Source organism: Oncorhynchus keta, chromosome 30, assembly GCF_023373465.1.
Source record: "Oncorhynchus keta strain PuntledgeMale-10-30-2019 chromosome 30, Oket_V2, whole genome shotgun sequence".
Taxonomy (NCBI): Eukaryota; Metazoa; Chordata; class Actinopteri; order Salmoniformes; family Salmonidae; genus Oncorhynchus; species Oncorhynchus keta.
Window position 1 is genome coordinate 60,316,108 of NC_068450.1, and position 12,500 is coordinate 60,328,607.

General features: G+C 46.0%; 1 protein-coding gene across 1 annotated transcript in view; it reads right to left on the minus strand.

Moving 5' to 3' along the window:
- LOC118377687 (fibronectin type III domain-containing protein 3B-like) overlaps positions 1-12,500 on the minus strand; it is a 136,599-nt gene that overhangs the window by 104,912 nt on the left and 19,187 nt on the right. Inside the window, 2 exon segments of the mRNA XM_052488795.1 lie at positions 6,977-7,052; positions 8,251-8,393. Coding sequence (XP_052344755.1) covers positions 6,977-7,052; positions 8,251-8,364 — 190 coding nt within the window. The 5' untranslated portion in view covers positions 8,365-8,393.

Consider the following 12,500-nt stretch of genomic DNA (forward strand, 5'->3'; position numbering starts at 1 on the left):
GGGACTTTCCCCACTCAACATTCCTGTGTGTGTGTGTGTGTGTGTTTGCTGTCCTGGGGCTTTTGGCTTATCAGACAAAAAGCAGGGACGTGGAAAAGGGAAGGAGAGAGGAAGAAGGAGAGAGAATGCAAGACATTACATTGCATTGACCCATGTTCTATCTATCTCTATATCACACACACAATTCTTGGTCCCTCTCTTCCTCTCCTTTTCTTTCCAGTCTCTCCTCTCACCCCTCGCTCCCCAAGGCTAAGCCCCGCCCGCCCCAGACTTCCTGTCTCTTTCATCTCTAAGCCTATCACAGTTGTCTCTCATTTCTGAACCTATCACAGCTGCCTCTTTCATCTCTGAGCCTATCACAGCTGCCTCTTTCATCTCTGAGCCTATCACAGCTGCCTCTCATCTCTGAGCCTATCACAGTTGTCTCTTTCATCTCTAAGCCTATCACAGCTGCCTCTCATCTCTGAGCCTATCACAGTTGTCTCTTTCATCTCTAAGCCTATCACAGCTGCCTCTCATCTCTAAGCCTATCACAGCTGAGCGGAAGGAAAAGGGCTTTCCCCTGGAACTGATACAAATACAAGCCAGAAAGAAGGAACGAAAGAGAAGACAAAGAAGAACAAGTAGCTGACGTTGAAGGGAAAAGTAGACCAGATAGGATGAGAGAGCGGGACAGCAAGACACAGAGAGAAGAGAAGGAAAGAGGGATGAAGTTTTCAGACAGACAGATAGAGGGATGGAGGAAGAGAGAAAGAAAAGCGAGAGCGAGAAGAGAGGGGTGGAGGGAGGACTGCTCCGGTTGATCCCTGAGCTTCCAGGAAGCCAAGAATTCCAAATCTGGAAAAGCACTCTCTCAGTAGCAAACACACACACAGATAGAGCAAAGGTTTGTTTCCCCCCCATTTTGCCTGAAGTGGTCCGGAGAGTTTCAGGCTTCAGTGAACTGGCAGACCAAACCAACTGTACAGGCAGGGGTCAGCGAGAGAGGAAGTGGGTTCACCCCGAATGTGGTCTCTCATCTCTCTCTCTCTCCAATTCAATTCAAGGTCTTTATTGGCATGGGAAACATATGTTAACATTGCCAAAGCAAGTGAGGTAGAGATAAGAAACAAAAGTGAAATAAACAATAAAAATGAACTGTAAATATTACACTCACAGACGTTCCAAAAGAATAAAGACATGTCAAATGTCATATTACGTCTATATACAGTGTTGCAACGATGTACAAATTGTTAAAGCACAAACTGGAAAAAAAATAAGCATAAATATGGGTTGTATTTACAATGGTGTTTGTTCTTCACTGGTTGCCCTTTTCTTGTGGCATAAATCTTGCTGCTGTGATGGCACACAGTGGTATTTCACCCAGTAGATATGGGAGTTTATCAAAATTGGGTTTGTTTTCAAATTCTTTGAGGATCTGTGTAATCTGAGGGAAATATGTGTCTCTAATATGGTCATACGTTGGACAGGAGGTTAGGAAGTGAAGCTCAGTTTCCACCTCATTTTCTGGGCAGTGAGCACATAGTCTGTCTTCTCTTGAGAGACAGGTCTGCCTACGGCGGCCTTTCTCAATAGCAAGGCTATGCTCACTGAGTCTGTACATAGTCAAAGCTTTCCTTCATTTTGGGTCAGTCACAGTGGTCAGGTATTCTGCCACTGTCTACTCTCTGTTCAGGGCCAAATAGCATTCTAGTTTGTTCTGTTTTTTGTTAATTCTTTCCAATGTGTCAAGTGATTATCTTTTTGTTTTCTCATGTAAACAGAACCACACTAACTCAGACACCATGCTTTGTGGGCCCAAATACCACACACCACCTGGAGAGGTTTTCATTCTCATGGTGACAGCTTTCCCAAACCTAGTGGAACCCAAAGCACTACACATACACACACACACACACCCACACACGCGCACACACACACCCTCACACACGCACACACACGCACACATACACACACTTGCACACTAAGCCCACCCAAAACTAAGGCCACCTAACACTGAGCCTACCCAACACTGAGCCCACCCAACACTAAGCCCACCCAACACTAAGCCCACCCAAAACTAAGCCCACCCAACACTGAGCCCACCCAACACTAAGCCCACCCAACACTAAGCCCACCCAACACTAAGCCCACCCAAAACTAAGCCCCCCCAACACTGAGCCCACCCAAAACTAAGCCCACCCAACACTAAGCCCACCCAAAACTAAGCCCACCCAACACTGAGCCTACCCAACACTAAGCCCACCCAACACTGAGCCTACCCAACACTGAGCCTACCCAACACTGAGCCTACCCAACACTAAGCCCACCCAAGCTCCCTGGGTGTAAATGTGTTTCCTGGATGAGACGTTGGCATTGAACCAGATTACAACTAAACCAGGTAAATACAACATGACAACATCATGACTATGATGTCATCTTTTAACATATCTGGTCATTTAAATCAGATATTGATGTATTTTTCTGGTTGCTAAAAAGATGTGGACAAAATGTCCTTCTGCAACCAGAATACAACCTGACTCATTGACTGCAACTAGTTTTGCACACAGGGTAATTACAGTACAACATACTATATGTTACATACAACTGGCTTAGAGAAAGATAGAGAAGATAGAAAAGCTAGAAAGAGAAAGAGAGATATGGGAAAGGTCTCAGAGAGAATCAAAGAGTTTCTTGACTTTGAGCAGATGCCACACACTCACACAACTGGAAAAGAGACCACATCAATGTGGCAAGTGGCCACAACAGCCAGCTCAGGAAATACATTAAACTATAAACACACTGCAACAGGCGCTCTGCACAGGAAATACTTTAAACTGCATTACCCACACTGCAACAGCCACTCTACTCAGGAAATACTTTAAACTACATTGCCCACACTGCAACAGCCGCTCTACTCAGGAAATAATTTAAACTACATTACCCACATTACCCATATATGTAACAGCAATACAACAGCAAAAGCCTACAGATGTCCCACACATAAATCTATTATCCTGTCAGCTTTAGGATGGCTGTGGCAAAAGCACACACACACACACACACATTCCAGAGCATGGTGCTTTCACACACACTCTATAGTCACCGCCTTTGATGTGAGTGTGGGAACGTTCAGGGAGGGAGAGAGGGAGAGGGGAGAAAGGGAGAGGGGAGAGAGTGAGAGGGGATAGAGGGAGAGGGAAAAGAGTGAGAGGGGATAGAGGGAGAGGGGACAGAGTGAGAGGGGAGAGAGTGAGAGGGGAGAGACAGAGGGGAGAGACAGAGGGGAGAGACTGAGAGGGGGGAGAGGGGAGAGTGAGAGGGGAGAGAGTGAGAGGGGGGAGAGTGAGAGGGGAGAGAGTGAGAGGGGGGAGAGTGAGAGGGGAGAGAAGGTAAGGGAAAAATAATTAAGTGGATCAAAAACTAAAAACTATCTTTATCGGGAATATGGGAAGGAGCTTGGTTGGGAAGTCCGGGGATACCGGCCACCGGTATTGAACCCTAGACAGAGGGCCACCAGTATTGAACCCTAGACAGAGGGCCACCGGTATTGAACCCTAGACACAGCGAGTGCAGTCAGAGCAGTGTGTATACCACAGTACTCCAGTCAAACAGAGGTTACTTTCTATAAAACTCCAGTCTCTGTAATACACATGCACACACACACACACACACACACACACACACACACACACACACACACACACACACACACACACACACACACACACACACACACACACACACACACACACACACACACACACACACACACACACACACACACACACACACACACACACACACACACACACACACACACGCACGCACGCACGCACGCTGCTCTGAGGTCTCAGTAATCACACTCTATAAAGAACAGCTCAAATGGTCTTCAAACACACTGCTTCACCCAAACTCTCAATAAACCCAGTGACCTGAGCGTGTGTCTGTGTGTGTGTGGTCGTAGTGGGGGGTCTGTTCCAAGGAGTGTGCAAAATAACACCCCTGTACACACAGACACACTGTCTAACCCGAAAGCCTGTCGCATGCTATCTAGTCCAAACACCTCCTGCATATATTATGAGGACGTTTAGAGAAGTTGTTATTCCTTCTTGTGTTCGGCAGTAGCTTGTTTTCCCCCGCGGTTCTTTCTCTCTTGAGGCAAGTGGAAGTTCAGTAGCTGAAGTCTACACCCCTTCGTCTGTGATAGGTCAACGGTAGAGATGGGAACTATGGACCGGATTTTTCTATGAAGTGTTTGTTGTCATTCAACGTGAGACGAATAGTTTTCATGCACATTTTGATCACTTGAATTGCACCAAATGTCTTAGGTGTAAAATTGCATGACTGGGGCCTCCCGAGTGGCGCAGTGGTCTAAGGCACTGCATCGCAGTGTTAGCTGTGCCACTAGAGATTCTGGGTTTGAGTCCAGGCTCTGTCGCAGCTGGCCACGACCAGGAGACCCATGGGGAGGCGCACAATTGGCCCAGCGTCGTCCGGATTAGGGGAGGGTTTGGCAGGCAGGGATGTCCTTGTCCCATTGCGCACTAGCAACCCCGGTGGCGGGCCGGGCGCAGTGCACGCTGACACGGTCGCCAGTTGTACGGTGTTTCCTCCGACACATTGGTGCGGCTGGTTTCCGGGTTAAGTGGGCATTGTCTCAAGAAGCAGTGCGGCTTGGTTGGGTTGTGTTTCGGAGTTCACACGGCTCTCGACCTTCGCCTCTCCTGAGTCCGTACGGGAGTTGCAGCGATGAGACAAGACTAACTACCAATGGGATACCACGAACAAGGGGTAAAAAATATTTTTATAATAATTGCACGACTGAGACCTCTGTAAAAACACAAAAATGTATTGCATTTCTTGATTTATCTTAAGATTAATTCGGACTATTTTGAGGAAGTGTTACTGGCTACGTTGTTGCAACAGTGTCTCGAGAGGGACAAACAACAGTATTGACACATTTTTTCAAGTTTTTCAAGCAAATGACCAAATCATCATCTAGTGACCTCATGGGTGGAATGTTATTCATATTTTTCATCATTTCACAATTAATCAAAATTTAAAAAAATTAAAAATATCTATATAAATATGTGTCGCTATGTCAAATGGTTTTGTTGTACACTATACTATATATACAAAAGTATGTGGACAACCCTTCAAATGTGTGGATTTAGCTATTTCAGCCACACCCGTTGCTGACAGGTGTAGTAGTAGAATGGCCTTACTGAAGAACTCAGTGACCGGTCAACTCTAAGTGCTGTTATTGTAAAGTGGAAACATCTAGGAGCAACAGCGGTAGGCCACACAAGCTCACAGAACGGGACCGCCAAGTGCTGAAGTGCGTAGCGCGTAAAAATCATCTGTCCTTGGTTGCTCGGCTGGAGTGGTGTAAAGCTCGCCGCCATTGGACTCTGGTGCAGTGGAAACGCCTTCTCTGGAGTGATGAATCACGCTTCACCACCTGGCAGTCAAACGGACAAATCTGGGTTTGGCAGGTGCCAGCAGAATGCTAACTGCCCAAAGTAGTGTCCACTGTAAAGTGCCAACTGTAAAGCATAGTGCCAACTCTAAAGTTTGGTGGAGGAGGAATAGGGGCTGTTTTTCATGGTTCGGCTGTGCCCCTTAGTTCCAGTGAAGGGACAATTTAACACTACAACATACAATGACATTCTAGACTATTCTGTGCTTCCAACTTTATGGAAACCGTTTGGGGAAGGCCTTTTCCTGTTTCAGTATGACAATGACCCTGTGCACAAAGCAAGGTCCATACAGAAATGGTTTGTCGAGATCGGTAGTTGTGGAAGAACTTGACATGCGTACACAGAGCCCTGACCTCACTTTAGGGATGAACTGGAATGCCGACTGCAAGCCAGGCCTAATCGCCCAACATCGGTACCCGATACCACTAATGCACTTGTGGCTGAATGGAAGTCCCCGCAGCAATGTTCCAACATCTAATGGAAAGCCTTCCCAGATGAATGGAGGCTGTTATAGCAGCAAAGGGTGGGCCAACTCCATATTAATGCCCATGATTTTGGAATGAGATGTTTGACCAGCAGGTGTCCACATACTTTTGGTCAGGTAGTATATTTCAGTCTTCTGTGATGTATATGAAGTGTAATATTGGGATGGAAACTCAAAATGTAATACATTTCAACTCTATATCTGACATGGTGCAGGTGTCTTCTTCTTTTTAAGCCCACAACCATGTGTGTGAAGGTGAATACTTGTTTTAAAGTAGATTTGTTTAAGTCTAACAAGAAACACTCTGTGACCCTGATTCAGCCCACTGCAGTATAAGGTTATTAATGGAGTATACGACCGCAGACGTTGGCTTTCGCCGAGCCAAGTTCTGCTAGGAGCAAACAGAACCTGGTCTGCAGGTGCCTTAACCCATAGCTGTCTGGTCCAACCTGTACCTGACACTGGGCTGGAAACCTATTCTACCCACTCAGAGACTCTGGCAGTACAAACACATCTTCTCCCTGCCTGCCTGTCTGTCTGGGTGTCTGTCTGTCTCTTTGGCATCTGACAAAAGCTCTGAGACCTAATTGAATTACACACTGGGTGGAGGATGAGGGTTGGGGTAATTAGCTAGAATAACATAGAGGGGGTAGGGGAGCGGGGCTGTCTGAGCCAAGACTGTACTGTCTGAAAGAGACCCTTCATCAGAGAGAGAGACGTGGGGGGTGGGGGAAAGAAGAGAAAGAGAGAGAAAGACAAAGGCCCTATTCAGGGAGGGGGGTTTACATCTCACTCTGTTGTGATGTCATCAGAGTGAGACACACCCTTGGAGTTACAGGAATCCCCCTGGTCTATAATAGCTTGTTATATACCAGTATGTTTAAAGTACAACACAAGCCATCGAATATCACACACACACATCTAGCTAAGCACAGTGTTGTGATGTCAACAGAGAACAGGGATGAGGTCATCAAAATGAGACAGGTGTAACTGGGGCTTAGGGTTGTGGTGTCATAAGCGTGCGACCTACCCTGGATGCATTGCAGCGAGCCGTCCTCCGCTCTGATGGTGAAGGTCTCCCCTGGATTCACCTGTACCAGGATCACCTGCCGAGACCAGAGAGACAGATCAGACAAAACACAACGATAACAGACCGGTTCAGACACAGCATATTGATCACAGACATACATGAGAAGGAAACAAAGACGTTACTCACACTCAGTCAGGACACACACACACACACACACAAACCCCGCAAACACACCACACACACACACACACACTGACAGCCCCCAGGCCTCAAACACTGAAGACCACTGCATATATTTGCGGGCTGTTTGAGTGTGAAGCATCTTACCGTCATGGTGTCCATGTGGAGGTTGCTGAGACTGTGGCTGTAGACATGGAACACATGTCCTGCCATGGCACATTCATACACACCACACACACACACAAACCCCGCAAACACACCACACACACACACAAACCCCACAAACACACACACACACACACACACACACACACACACACACACACACACACACACACACACACACAAACCCCGCAAAACACCACACACACACACAAACCCCGCAAACACACCACACACACACACACACACACACACACACAAACCCCGCAAACACACCACACACACAAACCCCGCAAACACACCACACACACTCACACACACAAACCACGCAAACACACACTACACGTGCTACAGATGTGTCTTCTTCCCAGCCCGTTCATATCCCCTCCTGTTCAATCCGCGTCTTCCCATAGCGACGTTAAGCTGCTCTCTCCCTTTCCCCTCACATGCAAACGGACACACACACTTCCTGCATTGTCTGCTGCTGCTGTTGCTATGGGAACCATGGCGCGTACTAGCGGGCGGCCCAGGTTTACAGAGGAGAGCCTCATCACATAGAGACACGATGTAGTGATACAGCACTACATCCACGAACAAACAGTATGTTCACGTGTTATGTCTTCAATTGTTATCTCAGGGCTTTTTCCTCTACAGGTAGACAACACACACACACACACACACACACACACACACACACACACACACACACACACAGCCCGTCTCTGTGTCTGGGTCTTCTGCAGATAGTCATCTGACCAGCCTGTCTGACAGTCATCTATCAACTCTAGTAGGAACCTTCTTTATTGGGTGTTACAATGAAAACGCTCCTTAAGGATTTCCCTCAGGGAAGGGCTTGAGGGGGACACCTCCTTCACACTAGCCGAACTGCGTTTGGCGTTTGTACATTGTGAGTGTGTGTGTGTGTTACCAACCTGTTGCGCTGCGTCTCCATTAACCATGTGTTGCATCAGCGGCAGCTCCCCGTTCAGCCGCGGAGGCGGAGCTAAGTCCATCAGCTGGTCGGTCATCATCATGGTGACGTACATTCATGGATACACACACTGGCCTGGCCTACCTTTAGAGAGAGAGAGAGAGAGAGACCAAGCAAGAGACAGCGAGAGATTGAAGGGAGGAAAGAGAGAGAGAGAGAGAGAGAGAGTTCAATTCTACGTTACTACATAAATGACAGAGTAGACATACAGACTGGTCTGGCCTACAGAGAGAGAGTTAAATTCTACATTACTACATAAATGACAGAGTAGACATACAGACTGGTCTGGCCTACAGAGAGAGAGTTAAATTCTACATTACTACATAAATGACAGAGTAGACATACAGACTGGTCTGGCCTACAGAGAGAGAGTTAAATTCTACATTACTACATAAATGACAGAGTAGACATACAGACTGGTCTGGCCTACAGAGAGAGAGAGTTCAATTCTACGTTACTACATAAACGACATAGAGTAGACATACAGACTGGTCTGGCCTACAGAGATAGAGATATCAAAGGCCTATGGCCTCAATGTTCATTGAAACTGTACATCACAAACTGTCCCATGAGATCACACACACACAGAACCACTTCAGCACTACACTACAGCCCAGCCCCCCCCCCACCCACACACCACTCTCTGGAGGCAGGTGAGGTAGGTGTTGTAACTGGGGGCTGCTGAGTGATATCACTACTAAAGAGCTGTTGACTAATGACTATAGGAGCAATGCTGCTGTTGACACAGACACACATGCACACACAGACACAAAGACAGACACCCTAGGACTGGCCTAAAAATCCTATCTCAATGTTTTCACATTTATGGGCAAATCACGATTTACATATCTATTTTTTAAGAATGTTTTCTCTAAATAAGCTTTGCTGTACAATTAATGGTGAAATACACTGCATTTAAACAGTCAGCAATAATCAAATTAATTCAGGGCTTGTGTTTTGTAGTTTTGGTTTTCGTGCTATGTGTATTTGTTAAAGGAATTAAATTGCTCTGTGTTTTAATACCCAATTAAAATTAAACACTCTGTCAATTCATAAGGATTTGTAAGACCCTTATTCTATAATAATAGACAGAGCCCAGTCTTAAAGTCAAACAGCAGAGTTTATTCACGAGAGTACTGAACACGATACAGTTTACCACAGGTTATAAACTGAAAATGACGTCATTAGTTCCAACACCAACCCGTGCCATCTCCGTTTCCAGTACAAAGGCTGTATCTCAAGCCTTCCCACATCCGTCTCCCTACCAATTTAATATAATTTACGAGTCAAGGTTTTCTTGTGTAGATAAGCATTCTAGCCAGTCTGAAGATATAGTTAATTCATTTCTACCAAGGAACAGACAGTCATTGTTCTAAACTCTTGACCACATTCACACACATTATATTCAGTACTTGGATCAAGAAAGAAAACTCATACACATACAGAATAGTATTCTGATTAGTACATATACAGTAACATAATAGTATTCGGATTAGTACATATACAGTAACATAATAGTATTCTGATTAGTCAGTCCTGATTGAAATGTATACATCATTAGTCATCATTGATAAAAATTCCCTTAACAGTATTGTTATTATGGGTCTCGTCCCGTGTATTGTTATCATGGGTCTCGTCCCGTGTATTGTTATTATGGGTCTCGTCCTGTGTATTGTTATTATGGGTCTCGTCCTGTGTATTGTTATTATGGGTCTCGTCCCGTGTATTGTTATTATGGGTCTCGTCCCGTGTATTGTTATTATGGGTCTCGTCCGTGTATTGTTATTATGGGTCTCGTCCCGTGTATTGTTATTATGGGTCTCGTCCCGTGTATTGTTATCATGGGTCTTGTCCCGTGTATTGTTATTATGGGTCTCTCCGTGTATTGTTATTATGGGTCTGGCCCCGTGTATTGTTATTATGGGTCTCGTCCGTGTATTGTTATTATGGGGTCCTCATGGGTCTTGTCCGTGTATTGTTATTATGGGTCTCGTCCCGTGTATTGTTATTATGGGTCTCATCCCGTGTATTGTTATTATGGGTCTCGTCCCGTGTATTGTTATCATGGGTCTCGTCCCGTGTATTGTTATTATGGGTCTCGTCCTGTGTATTGTTATTATGGGTCTCGTCCCGTGTATTGTTATTATGGGTCTCGTCCGTGTATTGTTATTATGGGTCTCGTCCCGTGTATTGTTATTATGGGTCTCGTCCCGTGTATTGTTATTATGGGTCTCGTCCCGTGTATTGTTATTATGGGTCTCGTCCCGTGTATTGTTATTATGGGTCTCGTCCCGTGTATTGTTATTATGGGTCTCGTCCCGTGTATTGTTATCATGGGTCGCCCTGTGTATTGTTATTATGGGTTGTCCTGTGTATTGTTATTATGGGTCTTGTCCGTGTATTGTTATCATGGGTCTCGTCCCGTGTATTGTTATTATGGGTCTCGTCCGTGTATTGTTATTATGGGTCTCGTCCCGTGTATTGTTATTATGGGTCTCGTCCGTGTATTGTTATCATGGGTCTTGTCCCGTGTATTGTTATCATGGGTCTTGTCCCGTGTATTGTTATCATGGGTCTTGTCCGTGTATTGTTATCATGGGTCTCGTCCCGTGTATTGTTATTATGGGTCTCGTCCCGTGTATTGTTATTATGGGTCTTGTCCCGTGTATTGTTATTATGGGTCTCGTCCCGTGTATTGTTATCATGGGTCTTGTCCCGTGTATTGTTATCATGGGTCTCGTCCCGTGTATTGTTATTATGGGTCTCGTCCCGTGTATTGTTATTATGGGTCTCGTCCCGTGTATTGTTATCATGGGTCTCGTCCCGTGTATTGTTATTATGGGTCTCGTCCCGTGTATTGTTATCATGGGTCTCGTCCCGTGTATTGTTATTATGGGTCTCGTCCCGTGTATTGTTATTATGGGTCTCGTCCTGTGTATTGTTATTATGGGTCTCGTCCTGTGTATTGTTATTATGGGTCTCGTCCCGTGTATTGTTATTATGGGTCTCGTCCTGTGTGTTGTTATTATGGGTCTCGTCCCGTGTATTGTTATTATGGGTCTCGTCCCGTGTAATCTTTAGAGGTTTATCCTTGCTCTTTTGTTTGGGTTACATCGCTGTGTATTTTATATATATGTTTGTTTGGGCTTCGTCCCCGTGCCTTTTCATGGCATGTTGTATTTTGGGTTGGGTAATAAAACCCATATTACATATTCCTGCACTTGTCTCCGATTCTTATACAATGTGACAGAATAACCGAACCCTAAATGGAGACAGCAGGAATGGCCTGTCTGACGCTGTCGCAACGTCCCTGTGGTCGTCCCTGAGGTCGTCCCTGTGGTCGTCCCTGAGGTCGTCCCTGTGGTCATCCCTGTGGTCATCCCTGAGGTCGTCCCGGAGGTCGTCCCTGAGGCCGGTGTCGTTCTGATGCACCACGTCCCTGTGGTCGTCCCTGTGGTCGTCCCTGTGGTCGTCCCCGAGGCCGGTGTCGTTCCGATGCACCACGTCCCTGTGGTCGTCCCTGTGGTCGTCCCTGTGGTCGTCCCTGTGGTCATCCCTGTGGTCGTCCCTGAGGTCGTCCCGGAGGTCGTCCCTGAGGCCGGTGTCGTTCTGATGCACCACGTCCCTGTGGTCGTCCCTGTGGTCGTCCCTGTGGTCGTCCCCGAGGCCGGTGTCGTTCCGTTGCTGGTGCAGCGCATCGGGAGCTTTCCACAACCATAAGACCCACTAATAATGTCATTACTTATTATCAAAATAGTTTCATCTGCTATTTTTGCTGCAATAATCACTGGCTTTCAAGTCTGTCTATGGAAATGCCCGTTCACTAATAATGACCAACTTCTTGTAACAGGTACTATAGAAAAGGAACACAGGTCTCATCAACAATCTCTCAAGCACAAGCCTTTGTGCTAGTTAGTAGCCAGCTAATCTTTATATTTCAAGTTTAGCCAACTTGGATGTATTTTCTAGCTAACAAGGAAGAAGTAACAGTTGAATTGTTATGAACACACCCTTCTGTCCGTCTCCAACTCTTTGACCAGCTTGCTAGCCAGTCCACTTTGTTCAGATGTTGAAATCAAGTGGCCAACCTTACTTCTCAGAAAAACAACGAGTTGCCAATTCCTTATATAATTGTGTTTAATGCGTATTGCACATTTATGAAACACAGACTAGACAGCTAGTGTTTCTCTT